The sequence below is a fragment of the Mus pahari genome, chromosome 4 (assembly GCF_900095145.1).
Source record: "Mus pahari chromosome 4, PAHARI_EIJ_v1.1, whole genome shotgun sequence".
In the NCBI taxonomy this organism is placed as follows: Eukaryota; Metazoa; Chordata; class Mammalia; order Rodentia; family Muridae; genus Mus; species Mus pahari.
Genome location: NC_034593.1, coordinates 35,091,547 through 35,114,999, shown reverse-complemented (window position 1 = coordinate 35,114,999; position 23,453 = coordinate 35,091,547). Strand labels below are relative to the sequence as shown.

At 41.1% G+C, this 23,453-nt stretch overlaps 1 protein-coding gene across 1 annotated transcript in view; it reads right to left on the bottom strand.

The window, feature by feature from the left end:
• Positions 1–23,453, bottom strand: part of Larp1b (La ribonucleoprotein domain family member 1B) — a 92,523-nt gene that overhangs the window by 15,174 nt on the left and 53,896 nt on the right. Inside the window, 6 exon segments of the mRNA XM_021196315.2 lie at positions 2,454–2,560; positions 2,988–3,058; positions 3,061–3,114; positions 8,092–8,094; positions 14,660–14,756; positions 14,759–14,811. Of these exon segments, the coding sequence (XP_021051974.2) occupies positions 2,454–2,560; positions 2,988–3,058; positions 3,061–3,114; positions 8,092–8,094; positions 14,660–14,756; positions 14,759–14,811 (385 nt within the window).

Below are 23,453 nucleotides of genomic sequence, written 5' to 3'. Positions count from 1 at the left end.
CTCAGCCCACTGCACAGGTCCATCTCAGACCCACAGCACAGGTCTATCTCAGCCTACAGCACAGGTCCATCACAGACAACAACACAGGTCCATCACAGACATGTTGACAGATGTGAGCACACACTTTTAATCCCGACACTTGTGAGACAGGAATAAGGTGATCTGAGTTCAAGGTCAGCTTGGGCTACATAGTAAGAAAGTTTCTTACACGTAGCACCACCACCACCTCCTCCTCTACCTCCTCCTCCTCCTCTGCCTCCTCCTCCTCTCCCTCCAACTCTGCCTCCTCTTTCTCTTCCTCCTCGTCCTTTCCCTCTTCCTGTTCTTCCTCATGGAAAGGGAAGTACCTCATGTAAACAGAGAACTTGCTGAGGAGAAGATAGTATGCTTAAATATAGGTAAAAAGTATCCAGTGACTATAGTGAGGAAAGAGTAGGAAAGTTAAGAGATCCAAGAGCATGGAGACTTTATTAAATGCTATGACATATGTGTATTGTGAATCTGAAATAAAAGCAATAAGAGGTGACAAGGGGCTGCAGAGGTTAAGCTCATTTACTGCTCTTGCAGAGGACCTAGGTCAGTTCCTAGTACTCACATGATGGCTCACAGCCACCTGTTCCAGGTGAACAATGCTGTCTTCTGGTCTACAGTGCCTCCTGAACATACATGGTACACAGAAACTCACTCACCCAAACATTAAAAACAAAACATAGATTTATAAAAAATTGAAGACAGTGGAAAATTTTCCTAACTGAAAATAATAAACCAGAACTATCAGAGAAACATAATAGGGTAAGTATCATGTTCACACAAATGTATGTCTGTAAATGTGTGTGACTCTAAATGCCATGGAGAATGTGACAGTCAGGGTCAGTAGGTTGTAACTGGAAACTCACACAAGGAGGCAGAGGTGTGTGGACAGTCTGAGGCACACAGTGAGACAAGAAACACAGTCCTGGTGTGGTAGGACGAGCTAGAGGTCAGTGCGAGTTCATAAAGGGATTTCCAAACCAGGGCAAAACACCCCAAATAAACAAAAGAAATCTGCAACAGCTACATTAGTATATGACAAGGCATCTTGGATAAAAGGAGGAACACCTAATGGGAACACTATATGGGTGTGACCTGTGGATAGGAGTTTAGTTCATCATCACTATCAATATTTACAGAGTGAGACAGGGGATGAACAAGTTATGCATGCTAATCACTAGCATGATAAAATATGGCTCTTAGAGACACATTTCTAGGCATGGTCACACACACCTTTAATTCCAGCGCTCAGGAAGCAGAGATAGGCAGTTCGAAGCCATCCTAGTCTACAAAGTGAGTTCCAGGACAGCTGGGGCTACACAGAGAAACCCTGTCTTGAAAAGCCAGAGATACTGGTCTGTAAACATGCTGTTAACAAAGGAACAGACAAACACCAAAACACAAAAACAACCTGTTCATGGAACAAAACCCATTCAAAGCAGTGGTTGACCACCACACATTCTATCTGTTAAGGACACTGTATCTGATGAGAGCAGTGTACTCTAATTTGGTATTGAGAAAAGGATGATTCAAGATGTCGAGTTTAAGGTGAAACCCCTAGCACTTGCTTTCATAAATTTAATCTTCCCTGGGGCCTGCAAAATGGCTCAGCAGAATAAAGTGTAAAACAGAAAAAACTATCAGACAGCAATTTGGAAAATATCTTACTACCAACATGAAATAGGCTTTACTTAATTTTTTTTTTTTTTTTTTAGTATTTATCGTGTATGTAGGTGCACCTGTATATATGCCATGGCACTAGAGAACAGATGATAAGATACCGGTTGTCCCTCCACTGTGTGAGTCCTGGGGGTTAAATTCAGGTTATCAGGTCCCACCCAGTGAGCCATCTCTGGGGCCCATGAAATAGGTTTTAACTACACAACACTGTAATGGTTTATATTTTCACCTACTTTTGAGGTAAATAATTCTTTTAAATTTAAAGAAAAAAAAACACATTCTGCTAATAGGTTATCTAAATTGTTTCTTCCCAAGAGGAAAACAAAAATTCAAAATATTCTGTTCCTAAATTCTTAATGTACTTTGAGAAAACCGTGTAAAACAAAAAAAAAGTCTCTTAACAATGCCTCTGAGGAACCTACTAAATGTCATGAAGAATCTAGGTCCTTTCTAAGGAAACTTTCCAGGGCTCACGGCATTTACAGATCTGGTACTACCCCTTTGTGAGAAAGATCTGAAATGGGAACACATCCCACTGACACGTGCTCTGTGCAGCCCTTGGAGAACCAGCCTGAGGTCTCTCCTGCACCTGCTCCCTGTGGGCCTGCACTCCTTTCCTGCTCTGTGGGTGCTCACGATGGTGTAATTATCCGTATATTAATTTCCAAATGCTTCCAAGAGCAACTTAGTACTCTTCAGAAAACCTGAAGTGGCTGTGAGAGACAGTGATGACAACCAGGTACCTGACAGAGGGTAGTCTTGGCCCGTGGTCCCTGGACTCCATCACCCACCCAACGTGATACTCTAGAGGGGGGGTCGTGGCGTGACTCGTCTTCCTCTTTCGTGGACTCTAAAGAAAAAGAAGGCAAACATTGCAATTTCTTTTAGTAGTATGAACTTCACAAGTAAATTAAAACCCTCTGACCGCAAACCAACTCACACATTTTCACACTGCAGATGGCACATTGTGAAATCACATGAAGTCACAAAACCCAAACATCTCTCACAAAAGTTACAAAGCTTAACATGAAGGACTCTGACTTAGTTTGAGTACAAGGCTAAATGAAATCAACACAGACTAACCCCGACTACATCCTTATTGTCTTTAACCACATGACTCCATGAAAAGAAGGCACAGCTCAGCGTAAAGACATCATGACAGTGTGGTAAACATCATTTTAAAGTGCACTGTTACGTTTTAAAGACATACATGTTAAAAAGCCGCCTCTTGCACTGAGGCCATACAATTCGAGCCTCATAGTCCTGGGTGTTTGCACACTTATGTTGATGGTTCTTGGTTCTTTGACAGCAGGACAAACTCTCAGTGTTTTGTTAGCATCTTGCAGTCGGGTGTTTGGTGTGCTTTGGGAGTCCCTGTAGGATGAATCCTGGGAGAGGCAGATACTGTGGAGGGCATTGTGCGAGCCACTGTTGCTGAAGTCATTTCTGAAAGATCAAACAGCTTCTACACTCACTTATTAATCGAGTCTGCAAAGTGGCTCTTTAAATGATTTAGATGCTAGGAAAATATTTTACTTTGAAAGTGAAGACAAATTTGAAAAACTCTAGGCCCAGGAGTTTTTTAATTCAAATATTTCAAATATCTTTAAAAGAATTTTTAAAAAACCCTTGGTAGTGTTAGCTAGTTTTACAACATTCTGTTGTGTTTTTTAGTGAGCAGGTAAGATGGCTCAGCAGGTAAATATCCCTTCTGCCAAGGCTGGCAACCCTGTATGGTGCAGGAGAGAACAGACTGTCCTAACACCTCTACACGTACACATGCACAGACACATAAATACAGTTTTTAAGAGAAAGCTTATATCCCTGCTATCTTTTTTTTTTAAAGATTTATTTATTTATTATAAGTACACTGTACACTGTAGCTGTCTTCAGACACTCCAGAAGAGGGAATCAGATCTCATTAAGGATGGTTGTGAGCTACCATGTGGTTGCTGGGATTTGAACTCTGCATCTTTGGAAGAGCAGTCGGGTGCTCTTACCCACTGAGCCATCTCACCAGCCCCATATCCCTGCTATCTTTGATTTCCAATTTCCTTACTGCTTTTCTTCCTCTGAGATGTCCAAGCTCTTAAGCTCAGTATGTGAAATCATACTTTATGTATCATGCTCTAAATTGTTTGTTCTTTATTCATTTGTCAAGCTTGTGTTTCAGTAGTGAAGAGTATGCGGTTATATAAATGTATCAAATCTACAGATTCCCCTACTGAAACATGTTATTTCCAATGTATTGGCTTAATCAGCAATACTTGTACCACTGCTGGTGAATACATCTCTTGTACTGGTAGACCTTTTGCCAGGGTTTATATGGATAGAAATGCCATCAAAGCAGATGTTCTGACCTCTCAAGATGGTTCTCACTATTCTACGGTGGGCCTCCAGCAGACACTCCCACCAGCAGCCAGCACGGCAGACTTCTGCTGATTTCACATCCAAGTCAAACCCACTTTTTCTTCATACCGAAGCACTTTCTCATCATAGGCTCTGAATGCAGTTTGCATTTCCGGTAGTTACAGTGACCTTGGGCATGTTTGCATGAACCTACTTAAAATCCCCCTTCTGGGAGCTTACCACTGACTTCTACTCAGCTGTTTGTCCTGCAAGACAAGGGAGCCAGAGGATGGAGCAAGTAGCAGGGGCAAGCATGCAGGCTGTTTCTGTGGTCCTTGTGATTCACAAATAACAGTTTCCTCTTTCAGTCCATAAATATTATCAAGTACTTACTGTCTGCATCTATCTACATAGACTTGTGTTGGTGCAACTCTGTCAAGTCGAAACTGACTTCCACACGTGCCACTGTTCCTCCTAAGCCTTCTCTCCCATTCTCCAGTTGTTCTGAAGAGTCCATGAGACTGGCTTCCACGCAGAACCTTGCAGAACAAAAGCTCATCTTTGCTTACCTGCTCCATCTATTGGCATTCTCCACTTCAATTCTAGTTTCCCAATAGCTGTCCTGCTTCCTCGGTGTGTAGTTTTTCAGGCGAGTTTTCCCTTCTCTCTGAAAGTCCTGTCCTTCATCTTGGGTGCAACTAGTTGGCCCTTTGTCCTTCAATGCCCAGCACAGATGCTGGGGCCCGTGAGACACTTGAGCACCTCCTGCCAGCAGACTGAGTATGCTTTGGGTCCTCTGGGCTTTTTCCATCTGTTGTTTTAGCTAGAACTGGGATTTGGAATACCGCCCAGAGGCCTGTGTGTGAATAGCTTGGTACTCAGATTGGCAGTGTTAGAAATGGTGGAAACTACTACAGAAGAAGAGCTCAGTGGGAGGTCAAGCCGCACAGGCAGGGGCATGCCTGCCCCTGTCCCTCCCCTTCCCACACAAGTTCCCATCCCAAATCCAAAGCACCAAGTGGCCATGGACCTGATTCTTAAAAGTCTAAGCTTAAACTCCTCCCTCTTACAAGTTTCCCAGATAGTTTGTCTCAGCATTAGAAAGCTGAGTCGGTTTCATCAGCCTATTAATGTTTCCTCTTATCTGTCATCTCATTAGATCCCTGAAAACAGCAGCCGCAGTCTTCCCCAAATACCAGTGTCTGAGTAGCTCTCAGAGGCAATGTCAAACTTAATTCAGATGTGTTCATGCTATTTTACTTGTGCCAAAAAGGCACAGAATCTTGAACATAAGAATGAACATAAACTGGGAAAATGTCAGATCAAGCACCAAAGTAAAAGAAATGCCAAACATCTAGATCAACAGCTTCCTGGGCAGTGAGCTAGGAAACATCTAGATCAACAGCTTCCTGGGCAGTAAGTGAGGATTTTCATTCCCACTCATCAGGGACGTTTGCCCAAGGAAATAATGTCTGAAGTAATAAATAATGTACACTTTGGAAATCCTGAGCCTAGAAACCAATAATACAAAATTATAAGAAACATATATGAGTAAGAAATAAGAACATTTGTCAAAGGACAGGGGAGAAGTTTAGTAATCCCACCAATTAGCAGCGCTATGACACCTAAAACAGTGGCTGAACCAGGTTACCAGGAAGCAGATTATGATTTCATGAGTCCACAATGAAATGTTAAGACTTGGTTACTTTCAAAGGTTGCTGGGGTACCAACTTACTGTTTTGAAATTTGATAAACTGAATCACAAGAAACAAGGGTTTGTCCTACAAAAATTTAGTTTCAAATTGAACAAAGAGTTGATAGAGTTCTCCCCCCACCCCTTTTTTCATAAGACAGAGTCTCACTATGTAGCTCTGGCTGGCCTGGAACTCCCCTATGTAGAACAGGTTGGCCTTGAGTTCAATAGAAATTTACCTATGCTAGACTTAAAGATATTTTGAACCAAATAATTCTGTGTAAGAAATGCAAAGGAACTAGGTTACTATTAACACTTGACCAAAGCAGAGGGTTAGGAAATTTTCATGAAGGACTACTGTAAAAGCCAAACAAAGCCTGTGTCCTTAAGCCATTAGCATCCTGCAACTCATGAAGAAGTATTTCCAGAAAGATGATGTAACTGCGAGACTGAGTTTGAAGAAACAGAAACAAGTAGATGTGAAGGCTAGTCAAGATAAGGAACGGATGCCAAATCACCAAGAATGAAATCAGGTGAGATTGGCACATGGGAGCCCTTATGCAACCTCCCAGGTTTTATCTGTATCTGACTATTTAAAAATCAAGTGACAAGGCCTTCTCATTACATTTACTCGCTTATGTGTAGCGGTGTGAGGAATGAGCAAGTGTGGAGGTCAGAGGACAACTCAGGGTCAGTTCTCTCCTATCACATGGACTTGAACTCAGGTCATGAGGCTTAATAGCAAGCACTTTTACACAGTAAGTTGTCATGACTGCCCCACAAAAGAAAAGATTTTTTATTTCATATTTTAGCTTGATTCAAGCGTTAATATTAATTTGATATACCAGTAAGGATATAGCAATTTTATGAAGACTATGGTCTATTTTTAACTCAACATTTTTCAAATTTGGATAGCCCATTCATTATAATAATTTGACATAAAATTATTAAAAACACTTCAATTCAAATAAGATATTTATAGCAGACATTAAAATACTATTAAATTATGCATAATAGGGACTAGAGAGATGGCTCAGTGGTTAAGAGAACTGGCTACTCTTCCAGAAGACCCAGGTTCAATTCCCAGCACCCACATGGCAGTTCAAAATCATCTGTAACTCCAGTCCCAAAACCTGACACCTTATTCTGGCCTCCATAAGCAGCAAGCACACATGTGGTACATACACATACATGCAACTCAAACACACAGACAAAATAAATCATTTAAAATATGCATATATAAATGACTAGCCTGAAAGAATAGATCAATATTAATTACTGTTAATCAAAACTAAGGTCTTATCATATACATGAATGATCATAATAGTATTGTTTAGAATAGTCAAAACTGTAAACAATCCAAATGTCCACTATTAATCAAAATGTTTATACATACATAGAACAAAAGGGATAAAACATTGGTCTGTATAATGACCCTCAGTTGTAAGACTGGCTATTATATGAAGGATGCCCCATAGCCACTTATAGTATGTTCCAACTATACATTTTCTTGGAACTGAAAAAACAACATCAAACAAACAAAAGCAAAGCCACAAAGAAGCAAGTGTATAGCTGCTGTGGCTTGCCCTGGTACTGTTTGTAATTTGATGTTAATTCTGCTTCCTCAAGAGGGTCTGTCCCAACAAGGAGTGGATCAAGTGTTCAGGTGATTCCATGTGAACCTTCTCCTCATTTTAACTGGTCAATAAAGATGGCAGAAGCCAATCGTTGGGTCCCAGGAGGAAAAGGAGGAGAGAGAGATGGAGAGGGATTCTGAAGAGGCTGTGGAGTGGATAGGAAGTAGCAGACATGTAATTCTCGGGGGGTAGGGGGACCAATAGTTTGTAGCCGCTGCAGCCACCTAAGGAGGATGGGGCAAGATATTCCTTGCCCAGTCATTTAGTATCTGGCTAGTTTTTAAATATAAAGGCTGCCTGGTGTTTCCCATCTGTGGCGACTCAGGTGGGCCTGAGAAAGAGCACTGACTGGACGGTTGTTAGAGGCTTGGCGAAGCTAGCTATGGGAGTTGGGTGGGACGCCATTGCCAGCACCTGGCAAGGAACAAGTGTGCCTTAAAATTACATGTTACATGTAGCTGCTGCTAATAGCTGAAGGCAAGTGCTGACATCACTAACAGTGGTAAGAGGGAGTGTTCAGCACGGTGGCATTGCTGAACACTGGAGGGGTTGCTGATGTGCAACTATAGCATTTACTGAAATTCAAATGCTAGCCCCAAAGTGGATAAATTTTAATGATATGTCAACTATAGCTCAAGTTAAAAAAAAACACCTGTAACAATGAATCAGGCCATCTGTTCTTTAGGACACCATACTACAAACCAGCTATAATTCATCCAGATTTTGCTAAAAGTTTATGAAGGAATTAATATCTCATAAGCTAAATAGTGGCTAGCAAAATGTAACCCTAACAGCACCCCTGAGGGGAGCTTGTTAGCCATGTGCATCCTGAGATTCTACCTATAACTTACTATAGTTTATATATACCGATAACTCACTATAGTTTATATATACCGATAACTCACTATAGTTTATATATACCTATAACTTACTATACCTTATATATACCTATAACTTGCTATACCTTATATATACCTATAACTTACTATACCTTATATATACCTATAACTTACTATACCTTGTATATACCTATAACTTACTATACCTTATATATACCTATAACTTGCTATACCTTATATATAGCTATAACTTAGTATACCTTATATATACCTATAACTTACTATACCTTATATATACCTATAACTTACTGAACCAGGAGCGTGATAGGGAGCCCTGTTTCAACAAGTTTCCCAATGAATAATTCAATGCTTGCTAAATTTAAGGACCACTGAGTCTACTTTTCTCCAAGTTTAGTTTTTCCACATTTTATCCCTGCTAAATCAAAGCACAGTCCAGTGTGATCCCTTCCCACACTGCTGCTGCCCACAGGAGCTGCCTAGTAGAACAGCAACACATTCGTGACAGACAGAAACTTCAACAGTTCTCTGTGTGTCTGTTTGTTTTTAAATCAATAAAGATGTCACGAAAGCCAAGTTCAGCAAATGACAGATGTAAATATTTTCAGCTGTTTTGGTCAGAAGAAACAACTCTGTTGAAACAACTCAGGCTATGCCTCTGTGGCATGAAAATAGCCTTTAGTCCTAAGAATGGAAGGTATGACCATCTAACTGGTCCACGGGGTCCACGGGTCAGAATATGCTGACCACAGGCTGAACTAGAACAGGAAGGAACAGCAAGGACTTGGACTTTGCTTGTTAAGGACAAAAGTTGCTGGGTGGTAGTGGCTCATGCCTTTAATCCCAAGAAGGTGGAGCTCTGAGTTTGAGACCAGCCTTGTCTACAGATCAAGTTTCAGGACAACCAGGGCTACACAGAGAGACAGACTCTATCTCAAAGGAACAACAAAACAAACAAAAAGTTATGACTACACTCCATTACTTCAATAACGTAAAGGGCAACATGAACACGGTAAAAAGAGACATCATGGGGAACCAGTTGGACTTGTAGGGTAGAAAACTAGTTGTTTAGACTAAAACCTGAAGTGGTACCCTAAAGAAGAAAGGACGGGGGGTGGGGGTGGGTGGCACAGCATAACATAGAGCTGAGCACAGAGCAGGGCATTAGTAAGGAACAGCTCTTTTAAAAAAGCCTGATTTACACATAATTGGAGTCTGCAAAGAAAGGAACAGAGAAAACTATTAAAATTTTACTTGTTCTTTTGAGATGGGGTATTGTTATGTAGCCCACTCCAGCCTGAAACTGGAGACCATACTGAATTAGCATCCTGAGTGCTTGTGTGCCAGCATGCTTATCTCAGTAACTTACAATAATGGAAGTTTCCTGAAATTTATTTAAAAATATAGAATTATGTAAAAAACAAAATTAATGACCAGCATTTGGAGGCAGAAGTAGGCAGGTCTCTGTAGAATGGTCTACATAGCAAGTTCCAGGCCAGGCTCAAAGAAAGAAAGAAAGAAAGAAAGAAAGAAAGAAAGAAAGAAAAAGAAAGAAAGAAAAAGAAAGAAAGAAAGAAAGGAAGGAAGGAAGGAAAAAAGAAGAGAGAAAGAAAGAAAAATAACAGTAAAAGTTCAACAAGTTAAAAATAAAAAAAGGAAAACTATGGCACCTATACTTAAATGTCTTTAAATGGGTGGTAAAAATTAATTTAAAAAAATAAGCACAATCAACAGAAACTGTCCAATCACAGAGAAAAACAATTAGAAAACACTTGCAGAGCTCTCAGCAATTCCAAAGAAGCCATCCTGATGGCTTCTCTTTAGGAAAGCTAGAGAGAAAGAATATTGTCTGTACTGAGAAAGTGACCAAATTTCTGTGTCCAAAAACATGGAAGGCAGAAAGAAGTGGCACAATGGTTTAACGTGCTAAAAGGAAGAAGTGCTAACCCAGAATTCTATAGCAGTGAATGGAAGTGTCCGAAGAGAAGGGAGAACTGAGAGACATTGCCGAATGCACTAAGAGAGTTGCTAAAGAAGGGACGTTGGTAAACCAGGCAAGGATACCAGAAGGAAACTCAACCACCAGAAATGGAGAGAGAGCAAGAGAAATGTGTGGATAGACATACTGTTCTATGCTCTGTTTAAGTTCTCTAAAGCATCTTTAAGAGTTGCAAAGTAAAAGATGTTCACTACCCAATGGCATTTAATTATATGAAGATGTAAAAGGAAGACCACTGTGTAAAGGAATACATGGGAGGGGGCTGGAGAGACGGCTCAGCAGTTAAGGGCACTTGCTGCTTTTATGACCACCAGGTTCCACTCTCAGCAGCCACTTGGGTGGCTCCAAAAGATCTCATGTTCTCTGCCACCAACAGGCTGCAGCACAACTTGTGCACACACACATGCAGGGGAAACACTCTCACACACACACAATTCTTTTAAAGAGATAAATCTTTAAACAATAGGGAGACGGTGAGATGGCTTGATGTGTAAATGTATTTGCTGTTCAAACTCGACAACTCAAGTTCAACCCCTGGAATCCACAAACAAAAACAAAACCCAGTTATCAGCACTGCTAAGATGAAATGGATAAAGACCAAAAAACTGTCTAGAAGGTGGGAGGCCAACTAACCTGCAGCACAGAGGATGTGACTACACACACACATTGCATTTCTCTCTCTCTCTCTCTCTCTCTCTCTCTCTCTCTCTCTCTCTCTCTCTCTCTCTCTCTCTCTCTCTCTCTCTCTCTCTCTCTCTCTCTCTCTCTCTCTCTCTCTCTCCCTCCCTCCCTCCCTCCCTTCCCCCTCCCCCTCCCCCCTCTCTCACACACAAATACACACAAACACACAAACACAGAGACAGAAAAAGACAGGGAGGGAGGGAGGGAGGGAGGAAGAGAGAGGGGGTAGTGGTAGGGAAAACAGAACAAATGAAGGAGAAGTTTTAAACAATCTCATGCAATAGTAAAATACAGACTGTCCATAACCTATGAAAAGTTATGTTTCACAAATCCTAGAGCAACCACTAAAACCATTAAATACATTCATACACACACACACACACACACACACACACACACACACACACACGTCTAAATTCAAAATAAAAAGTAAGAAGGTCCCCAGCACTCAGGAGGCAGAGCCAAGTTGATCTGAGTTTGAGACCAGCCTGGTCTACAGGACAGCCAGGGCTACACAGAGAAACCCTACTTCAAACAAACCATGACTATACCAACTAATGTAATAAATATTACCCAACTACACAATATAGCAACTTTACTTCAAATATAATGATACAGGAAGTAAAGCAGTACAAAAAGATATATCACACACCATAAACATAATCAATAGAAGCATGGAATAGCTTAACTAAAATCAAACTAAACTATACAAAACAAGACTGGGATCAAAAATAGAAAAACTTTCAATTACTTGGAAATTAAATAACACATTTCTAAGTAGAGATGAAAGCTGAAATCTTAAAATATTCTAGAAATCATTACAGATGAATATTAGTACACTGTATCAACATTTGTGGACTGCAGCTAATGTAGTATAGGGAAGAAAATAACAGGATCAAATGCTTTCATTAGCAAAGAAAGTCTCCATTCATTAATTTAAACTTCTCCCTCATAAAAAAAAAGTCTTATGAAAACACTCAAACTAAGGAATTTAAAAAAAACCCACTGAAATACTTGATAGGTCAAAAATGCTTTTAATTATGAAATATTAGGAACTGAATGAAAGCATATTTGAAATTTGTGAAAAGCATTCTTCTTAAAAGGAACCCCGCAGCCCCGAGTGCTCTCAGAATCAAACTCAGTCACACCACGCCAAGTCCAGCACAAGCCACAGGAGAGCCAAGCAAAGCACTGCCGGGCAGAGGGACGGGAGCAAGCCCAGAAAGAGCAGACTAACCCAGGGAAACGAAAAAGATGAGATTAAGGAGTAAGAGGGATGCAAAGGGGACGCCCTGCCTCCTGGGACAGGAGCTAGGGCTCAGCTGGGCAGGGGAGAGGCCTCTGTTCATTGCCCATGATGTAAAACAAACATCAGGAATTCCTTAACCAGCACAGTGGTGCACACCTGTAGTCTCAGCTTCTCACGTGTTTAGCTGAAGCAAGGGTCAATTGCTTAGGCTGGAGAGTTCAAGCTAAACCTGGACATGATAGTGAGAATCCCATCTCACAATAAAGAGCAGTCACTATTGTGTGTGTAGAAATTTTAGTGTCAAGCAAATCATGCCTCTATATCAAACTTGTGGGAATAGGACAACAGGTTAAAGGTGACCACAGGGACCCAACTTGCAAAATATAGAAGGCGGAAACTTCCTAGAACAAGTACCCTCACTTCTCCAAGAACGCCCTGTAAGAGACAGCAAGCTTTACTACTACACATAGCACAAACTTTTCAACTAGAGAGTCTTAGTGTTTGCAGCTTACAGGCACACTTATGAAGGGAATGCCACTGGGGCCGCAGAGACAGTTCAAAAGTACTTGCTGCACAAGCATGTGGGCCCAGACACATCCATGGAAATGTCATCCAGGTGTGAAACTTGCCTGTAACTCCAGTGCCCGCTCCAGAGGTAGAGACAGAACAGTCGCTTTTTTAATTATCTTCAAGGAAAAAAGTCCTGAGTGAGGTAACCCAGACCCAGAAAGACAAACATGGTAAGTACTCACTTGGAAGTGGACATCAGCTTTAAAGTAAAGGAGAACCATGCTACAGTCCGCAGGCCCAGTGGCTAAATAACAAGGAGGGCTTAAGAGGAAGATGTACAGATCTCCCTGGCAGGGGAAATGGAATAGATTTCACCGGTGGGCTGGGGTGGGTGGAGTTGAGAACAGGAGGAATCATATAGGGGGGGTGGGAGAGGGGTAGATGGGAATACTGGGAGAAACAGCTGGAATTGGGGGGCATTTCAGGGTCAAGGTAGAAACCTAGTACAATTGAACTCCTTGAAATCTAATTAATTAATTAATTAGAGAGTAACCCTAATAAAGACTCCTAGTAATGGGAGGCAGGGAGCCTGAGCTGACCATCTTTATTTAACAAGGCAAGGCTCAAATGGAGGAATTGGGACACCAAATGAGCTATAAAACCTCTGGCCTACAGTTTGTCATGCCTGCAGAGTGTTCTGAGGCCGGAGCCAGGCATAACCGTCATTGGACAGATTTCATCCAGCAAGTGATAGGAGCAGATGCCGATTCCCAGACAAACATTAGGTGAGATGGGTCATGGACACCTTAAGAACACGGCCCACAGAATCAACTGAGTGGGATTCAGGAAGGCTTGCAGAGGTCAGAGAGCCTGACGGGGTCTGACCTGGGTCCTCTACATATACATTATGATTGTTAGCTTGGTGTTCTTGTGGGACTCCTAACAGTGGGAGTTGGGCTTGTCTCTGACTCTTGCCTGCTTGTGGGACATTTTTGCTCCTACTGGGTTTTCTTGTCCAGCCTTGATGTGATAATATGTGCACGGTCTTTATTGTAGCTTGTTATGCCGTGTTTGGTTGATGTCCCCTCTTGTCTGAGGGGAGGTGGGGGGTGGATCTGGGGGAGAGGAAAGGTAGGGATGAGAGAATGAGAGGAGAGGAGGGAGGAGAAACTGCAGTCATAATATAATATATTAGAGGAAAAATAAAAGCTAAAAACAGCGGGGGAGGGATGGAGAGATGGCTCAGCCCTTAAGAGCACCCCTGCTCTTGATCCAGGTTCAATTCCCAGCACCTACATGGCAGCTCACAAGTGTCTTTAACTCCAGCTCCAGGGGATCTGACTCTCTCATGCAGATACAAAACATGCAAAACATCAATGCACATAAAATAAAAATAAAGCATTTGAAAAAAGAAAGAGAGAGAAAGAGATAAAGAAATCAATTGCACCTGCCTGGAAATGTCAGATTCCATTTAGGACCTCTACCTGCATTTGATTTTCACAGTGCAGAGGCCTCAAAACAAGAGTAAATTTCACAGTGTGCTCTAAGGACTGAGAATTTTATCTTAAGAGAATCATTTCCAACAAACTGAAAAATCATTATCAGATGTACTAAGAACCAACCACTTTGAGCAAACACATATCGCTGAGCCCTGTGTGGTGCTGGTGTGGCAACAGATACAGACGCGGTCACGGTCACTATGAGACTACCTGCCCATTGATGCAGAGTAAGAGCAATCCATCCAGACCTCCTACTTTACTACAAGACTGCCTTCTCCCAGGTTGCTTACTGTCTGTATTTTTGAATCTCTAAAATGCTCAGAAGTTCAATATATATATATATATATATATATATATATATATATATATATATTGTCCATTTTTAAATTCTAGTATTTCTCAATAGCTGAGGAATCCTTTAAGATAATTGAGAACCATTTAGAGAGTACACAGACACAAAACTAGGTATACGTACCTTGCCAGGACTATGAAGGTGATGCAGGAACTTCTCGGTCTGGCCCAAAGGGAAGTTCAGGTGTTAGGTTTTTGAACTGCTCCTTACTAATGAACTAATGAGATTTACCTTCTTAAAGTTCTCAACCTCTTGCTGAAGTAGAATTGGGAAATCTAATTCCAAAACTGGCTGAAAATTGACCAACAGATTACAACTGATAAAACAACTGAGCTTTAGAACAGGGTTTGACTCTACCTAAATAAAGATATTCTATAAAGGAATCTAGCATTATATTTAACAACAATATTAAAAACTTAAGAGGTATAGAGAACCCTAACTATAACTAAAAACTTTTTAAGAGCATACATAACTCGTCATCAGCTATTTATGGGGTATTTATAGACAGGAATGCTGGCCATTACTGAATTTATATAGCTTGGTGGTGTGGATATGCTTGGCTCAGGGAGAGGCACTATTAGGAAGTATAGCCTTATAGGAGTAGGTGTGGCCTTCTTAGCGGAAGTCTGTCACTGTGGGGGTGGGCTTTGAGACCCTCCTCCTAGCCACATGGGAGCCAGTGTTCTCCTGTTGGCCTTTGAGACAGAAATCTCAGCTCCTTCAGCATCATGCAAGCCTGAACACTGCCATGCCATGACGATAATGGACTGAATCTCAGAACAGTAAGCTAGCCTCAATTTAAATGTTGTCCTTTTAAAAAGTTGCCTTGGTCATAGTGTCTCTTTACAGCAATGAAACCCTAACTAAGACTCATGGTAATCTAAACACACCTGGCCCTGAAGAAAAAAATTTTTTAAGTTCAAAATTAGTGTACACATAAAAAGAAATGATTATCAAGTGAAATAATGACAGTGGCATTTGATAGAAGATTCAAGATCACTAGAAAGATATCATAGGAGAGACAGAACAAACCAGTACCTAAAGGATGAGAATTTACAGGATGGGGAAAAGCATTCTAAATAGGAATTGGAAGCAGACACAAGACACTTAGAAAAGACACCATACTTATTAGAAAATTATTAAGCGAATGAGAAAAATGTGTGTGCCACATGGGCGATTAAAGGCCTGATAAGGAACCAGGAGAAAGCTACTAGAAGTTTTTGCTTCGTTCTCTAGTGGTGGGCTGCGAATGGTGAGTGAGGATATCTGGATATAGGCTGGAGAATTGTTTCTAAACCCCTCTCAGAAGCTTGGAGGACAGGAAGGAAGAATGGGCCCCTCCCTGCCTCTGCCCCACAGGCTCCTCCTGCTACATTATTATGCACATGTCCATTGCACTCATCTGCAATGGTGGGCAGCTTTGTTAGGGGCAAAGGTCATTTATTCTGGAAGGGAGAAAAAGATCTCGACTGGTTACTGGTCTACTACTGGAAGGCTAACCAAACAACACCTGCATCTCATCCAGGTGGACAATATCCAAAGAAGCCTTAAGTGTTTGTCAGATGGAAGGGAAATAAAAGCATCATTAGAGAACAGCTGTAGAAATTTGCGTTGACTAGCCACAGAATGTCACATCTTCAGTCATTAGTTATTACCAACTGGCATGATCCACTAAATCCTGCTTGTGTTGCAGATGATCTTGTTCACATTTGGAAGGTGAATGTGTGGGGGCTTTGAAATGTGGGGGAGATGAAGAGGGGTTGGATAATATATTTCATGGTACACATATTAGGAATATCTCCAAGAATTAGAAATATATTTAAAGGGTATCCTAAGAAATTATATCAGCTCCTTACTTTAGGCCAAATTTCTACTTCCAAAGCCTTTTCTAGGGTCTAGGGGAGTTAGCTTGCTATGTATGAGGCACTGGGATTCAATTCCTAGTACTGGGGAAAAATTGGGGAGGGGTCTCTAGTTGCAGCCTGTGGTAGAGGCCTTGCCTAATATATCTAGTATATGCAATGCTCTGTGGTTAATCTCAATACCGGAACAGGAAGGAAGAGGAGGGAAAAAGAAATTGTTCCTCACTGTTTCTTACTGTGGCTGTCATTATTAGCAAGTCCTAATTCAAGTCAATAAACAATTGCTCTATGTTTATAACATGGCAGACTTAAAAACACAATCAACCTGGATGGACGCAGACAGAGTATGTTCTCTGTTCACATTTTAAAACAATTAATATAAACTGGAAGACTAATAAAAGCTAGATAAGCACAGGAATCAAAAGTGTTGATCTTAATAACAATCAACTTGAAAGCTAGTGATATGACCCAATGGGGTAGCGTTTGTCCAGTATGAGACCTCAATACAGTTCCCAACAACCCCCCTTATATACATATGAAGAAGAGAAATTGTGTAAGTGCCGGGCGTGGTGGTGCACGCCTTTAATCCCAGCACTCGGGAGGCAGAGGCAGGCAGATTTCTGAGTTCGAGACCAGCCTGTGGAACTACAAAGTAAGTTCCAGGACAGCCAGGGCTATACAGAAAAACCCTGTCTCGAAAAAAAAAGAACTGTGTAAGTACCTCTCAGAGTGACCATTAGGCCCCTCAAAGTTCCTTCCATGCCTCTACCTATCCTGCTTTCAGCTTCTCCTTCCCCAATAGCCAGGGTGCTGGTTTCATCACCATAGATTCTGGTTTGTCATGCAAGACTGTGTGACTGGCTCACTTGTGTGTGTGATAGAAACAGTTTACAAATCAGCAAGCTATATGCACAAGGCCAAAGTCTGCTCTCATCAGTAACTGGCACACAAGCTCTCATCATTAGTTGGAACACAGGCACATGAATTTGTTTAGTGGAGGAGCTTCATCAGTGAGACTGCACAACAGAGCATTTTGACAAACATTATGGGCTTAAGTAGCCCAGACTGGCTTTGAACATGCACTAATCCTCCCCCCTTAGCGTCCTCCATGAGGGGATCAGAGGCATAAGCCAATATTCACAACCCTTTGTCAGGGGCGGGGAGACTGATGCGTATTTGGTTTATTCCCAGACCCTCAAGCTTAGTACAAAGCCAAGGTTGGTATGAAACTCTCGATCTGCCTGTCTTTAGCTTCAGTCATCTTACTTTCTGAAAGTTCCAGTGGTTTGTAAATATTAAAGTTATGTCTTTGTTTTCTCTTTTAAAAAAAAACTGAATGTGCTTTTTTGTCAATGTTTATATTATGTATCTTATATTGTTTACATATATGTATTTGAAATTTTATGGATTAGTAGATTTATGTAGAAAGAGGTTAAAACTTTTGGAGTTAACCCCATGATTATAAAATGTCCATTTTTAATATATTCAGAAGCTCTCTTTACTATGTATGTATTTTATTATGATGTATGTGATGTGTTTGGGTGTCCATGAGCCTTGACGTGTAAAGGTCAGAGGACAACTGTGGGGTTGGCTCTCCCTCCCACCCTTGCGTAGCTCCTGGGGACTAAATCAGGTTGTCGGGCTCATGTGGCAAGCTCTTTACGAAGTTAGCCATCTCACTAGCAGTTCTTCTTATCATGAAAATCTGCTCCTTTCTGTTGACAGCTCCTTTTGCTGTGCAGAGAAAATATCAGCTACAAACACAGACTGCATATAGAATTGGAGAAGTTCTCGACCAGATATACTTCAGATAGGGCTGAAATCCAGAATTTACAAAAAAAAAAAAACCTGCAAAAATTAAATACTAAGGAAATAAAACTGCCAGTCAACAACAGATTTAACAGGAAGTTTTCAAAAGAAGAAACACAGGGGCTGGAGAGATGGCTCAGCAGTTAAGAGCATTGGCTGTTCTTCCAAAGGACCCAGGTTCAATTCCCAGCATCCACATGGCAGATCACAATTGTCTGTAACTCCAGTTTAAGGGGACCTGACACTGTCAAACAGACATACACACTGGCAAAACAACAATGCACATAAAAATAAAGAAGAGCCTGGTGGTGGTGGCACACACCTTTAATCCCAGCACTTTGGGGGCAGAGGCAGGCGGATTTCTGAGTTCAAGGCCAGTCTGGTCTACAGAGTGATTTACAGGACAGCCAGGGCTACACAGAGAAACCCTGTCTCAAAAAAAAACAAAAAACAAAAAAAAAAACAAAAAAAAAACAAAAAACAAAAAACAAAACAAAACAACAAAAAAACAAAAACAAAAAAAAACAACCAAACCAAACCAAACAAAAATATAAAGAAGAAACACAAATGGCCAGTAACATTTACTAAGGGTTCAACGTCTCTAGTCATTGGGAGGAATGCACATTAAAACTACTTTTGAGATACTAGACTGGCTGTCATTAGGAAAACCAATAAGAGGATGTGTGGAAAGAGGAACTCTTCTTATTCACCGTTGGGAGAGTGCGAATTAATAGATGTTGTAATAATCAGATTGGAGGTTTGTCAAAATGTTAAGAGAGTCGTTCTGCTACCCTATTAGAACTACCCAGCTTGCCCATTCCTCGGCGTATGCCTTGAGAACTGTACACTCTGTTATAGAGATATCTACACATCCATGTTTAATGGTGCTTCGTGTATAGCAGGGAATGGAACCAGATTAGACGTGTGTCAATAGATGAGCAGATAAGGAAAACTGCCACATATATAAAGTAGAATAATATTCAGTTCTATAAATAGCGAAGCCACAAAATTTACAGGAAAATAGATGGAACTGAAAATGTTCAGCATTACATGGCATAAACCAAACTCGGGGGGGTGGGGTGGGGGGAACCTTCATGTTCTCCCTCATATATGGATGCTAACTTATGATGTACATATATAAACAGTTGTAGCTGTGGGCATAGTTCACCATTTAGAAAGGAGACCAAGAAAGGGCAGTATTAGGTGATGAGGAAGCAAAGGGACATGAGCTGTGAAATAGGATATAAAGCTAATCGGGGTTTTTCCTAGTTTCATCTCCATACTTTTTCTATGTGGTCATGAAGTCCATAAAAATGCAAGTGACAGTCATTCTAACTGTGGGAGAGTTCTCTGATATGTATAGTTTGGGACTAGGTATTTGTTAGCATGGTTACTTTAATTTGGCTAAGTGACATTTTCATTTGGGGGGTTCACTGTGATAAAGTGATTAAATTTCAGCCCTTTGGTTATCAACAGTAGCCCTGGCTTTGCATTCAATTCTGCACACACTTAGAGTTACACTTACCCTTGTTCTTCCCTCTTTCCCATATTCCCGAGTTTTGTCCAGAACCATGTTTCTCCATTTGACTTTTTCCCTTTAATATTTTCTTAAAGATATGCTATAAATAAAAACTACTCAGATTTTGTTTGATGATATTGTTATTTTAGATCTAGTTTAGCTTACTAGTTTAGGGAGCTATGTTTGTTAATTAATTGATAAAGCAATTTACCTATTTTAAGAGCAAGATGGAGGGAATGAGCCACCAGGGACCCTGGACTCTTATCACCCTACCCTTTAATGCTCTTCTTGTAGTTAACCCATCACTGGCCATTTGTGTCCTTTGGCTAACAGTAACCATCATGTTGGCAGAGCTGACGTTGAAGTGTTGAAATAAGATTGTAATTAACTGACTCACATTCAAACTATTTTAGATTTTCTTTTAAGTAGCTATACTGTGAGATGAATTTTATATATTTAAACTTAAATACTCAAGGAATAACACTATATATGATGGCTACACAATCTAAATTTTGAAGCACTCATCAACATCTTCAAGAATTCTTGAAAATTCTAGTCATGGTGACATGTCAAATTAATCCCAGCACTCAAGAAGGTAAGAAGGCGGCAAGTTTAGGAGCCTAGGCCATGAGATAAGACACATTATGTAAAAGACAGAGAGGGACGAGGGGGGGGGAAAGAAGACCATAAGTAGTGTGGCTTTGCCAAAATTAGTAATTTATTTTCAAGGGGTGCATCTACTACTTCCCAACCCTGAGCTACAAGAGGTGACTGTAGGATTATAGCGATGGAGTAGCCATTAGGAGCACATACTGTTTTTTCAGAACTGGGCTTGATTCCCAGCTTTCATTTGGTGGGCTCCTGCATGCACATGGTACAGGAAAATTCATGGAAGGACAAACCTACAGAAATCACTCTTTAAGGGAAAAGAAGTAAAGGTGGTAACTGTTTCCCATCTCATTCCCTCCCAGGGCAGCCGTGGTATGCTGTCAGGTGCAGTTCTGGAGAAACATAGGTGAGCTAAACTAAACCCACTCCCTCCACCTGCTGCCAAGAAGACTTAACAAAGCTGAGCCCGATTAGGTGGCTGCTCAATCTCTGTTCTCTTTCAGCTCCGTGAGCAATAAGATCCGCTGCCTCCTCAGTGCTACTTTTATTGAAAAGTTGAGCCACCATGGCATTTGCTTCAGATGCTTGATGGTGGATGAAGGCACTATAGAGCTGATCAAACCTCAGGAGCCGACACTCTGGAAGCAGTCTTTTCCTCATTCGGATTTGTAGGAAACAGCTCCTTATGGATCCCAAAGCATGCAAGTTTTGCTACAAGAGGCCTCTCTGTTCTTTAAAGAATGAACATACTTTCAGCATTTGGTTACTTCTAGACCCAGCAGAAGTATTTAAGTGAAATGCAGGCCCAAATTCCTGCTTTATTCTTCCAAATTTTCTTTTTTCTTTTCTTCTAGATTTTGGCATGAATCTGTCTTGTTCTTCAGTTTCTTCTAATCAATTTCTTTATTGGGGGCCGGAGAGATGGCTCAGTGGTTAAGAGCACAACAGTGTGCTCATGTGCATGAAATAAATAAATCTTTAAGAAAGAAAGAAAGAAAGAAAGAAAGAAAGAAAGAAAGAAAGAAAGAAAGAAAGAAAGAAAGAAAGAGAAAGAAAAAGAAAGGAAGGAAGGAAGGAAGGAAGGAAGAAAGAAAGAAAGAAAGAAAGAAAGAAAGAAAGAAAGAAAGAAAGAAAGAAAGAAAGAAAGAAANGGAAGGAAGGAAGGAAGGAAGGAAGAAAGAAAGAAAGAAAGAAAGAAAGAAAGAAAGAAAGAAAGAAAGAAAGAAAGAAAGAAAGAAAGAAATTAAGAAAAAGTACACCGCAGCTCTCATCAGACACACCAGAAGAGGGCGTCAGATCCCATTTCAGATGGTTGTGAGCCACCATGTGGTTGCTGGGAACTGAACTCAGGACCACAGGAAGAGCAATCAGTGCTCTTAACCACTGAGCCACTCCTCCAGCAGTAATCAATTTCTTGAAATTCTCCTTTTCTAAATGTGCTCAGCAGGACAGGCTGGGATGCCCATTAATGGATGCACAACCAAGCCCATTTTTGTATTTGTTGTTCTTTACACACTTATATTGTGGCCTATCAAAAAGGGAACCAGGGCAGTCAGGCAGGACAGTGCACACCATTATCCTAGCAAGCAGCAACTTCTGATGGGATCTTAATTTCAAGGCTAGCCTGGGCTACAGAATGAGCTTGTGTCAGAGGGAAGAATAAAAGGAGAGACATGGAGAGAAAGAAAAGGGTAGAAAGGAAGGTGAAAAGAGACAAGGGGGGAGGAAAGAAGAGGTACCCTGGGGTTTAGCTCAGTAGTAGAGAGCACAGACTTTGATGCCCAGCCCTCCACCCCACCCCCAAAAAGAGAAGAAAAAGAGGAAGCTATCAATAAAGCATTTCCTGGGCTACTGTGTGATGTGACCTGGGTTTGCCAGCTAAAGGATGAAAAGGAGCTTGGCAAGTAAGCACCCATGAAGGTACTAAGGGAAACAGCATGTGCAGGGGACTGCTTGAACTGCCTGTGCCCATTACTATTGCCATGGAGAGAAAGGAAGGTGGAAGAGGAAAAACACAGAGGAAAGCATATCAAAGATAGGGTGGAAAATAAACAAACCCCAAACCATGTTCTTGGACCTTGTACAAAGCCTTGCCTGAAAAACCAGTACCACACCTGGGACTTTGCAGGAAATGTCCTTATTCCCTAGGCTGAAAAGAGAACTGGAACACAAGGGAGCAGGAGAATGAATGCAAAGAACCTATCAGATAAAGGTTATGAGATCCATGGCAGGGAAATGGACAGGAAAGACCAGCACCCAAATAAAACAAGTAGCACAAGAAAGAGAATGGGCTATGTTTCCCTTTTCGTGGTAAACAGAATGAAACTGAGATATTTACAGAACACCAGCCACACAGTTGAAAACTCAGGAGGTTACTGGTTATGTACTAGTAGAGACCCACAGAGATACTAGGGAGTTTTTGTTTAAGCCAAGTTAGCAAAGTAATCCGAGAAGCAAGGCAAGGCTAGAATCTGAGAAGGAGACATTTGAAAGTAGTGGTTAGCAAGACGGCCTAACAACCTAAGTTCAGTCCCCTCATCCTGCAAGAGAGGAGAGGAAGTCTCTGAGAGGAGTCCTCTGATCTCTATACATGTGCTGTATGCATGTGCATGAGCATGCACAAACACACACACACACAATGGCCCCTAGACTCATGTGTTTAAATGCATAGCCAATAGAATCCATTCTGACAAGAGGAGGGTAGATTAAAAATATTTTAAAATGGAATCAAAAGTTCCGTACAGAAGAATGCTTACTAGGAAAATAATATCAATAGAAGATAAGAAATTTATTAGTTTCAAAGCTTCACTCTGAATTTATTACAAGGTGAGAAAGGGACTTTCACAATGAGGCAATCTATAGACAGCATCCACATCATTAACTCTCACCATATCATCAGCCTTGAAGTGAACCCCAAAATGGTTAACCCAATGCTACCTCTGTTAAAAGAAAGACCCTGAAAATTAAAAATAAAAACTGGCTGGGCATGGTGACGCATGCCTTTAATCCCAGCACTCAGGAGGCAGAGGCAGATGAATTTCTGAGTTCGAGGCCAGCCTGGTCTACAGAGTGAGTTCCAGGACAGTCAGGGCTATACAGAGAAACCCTGTCTTGAAAA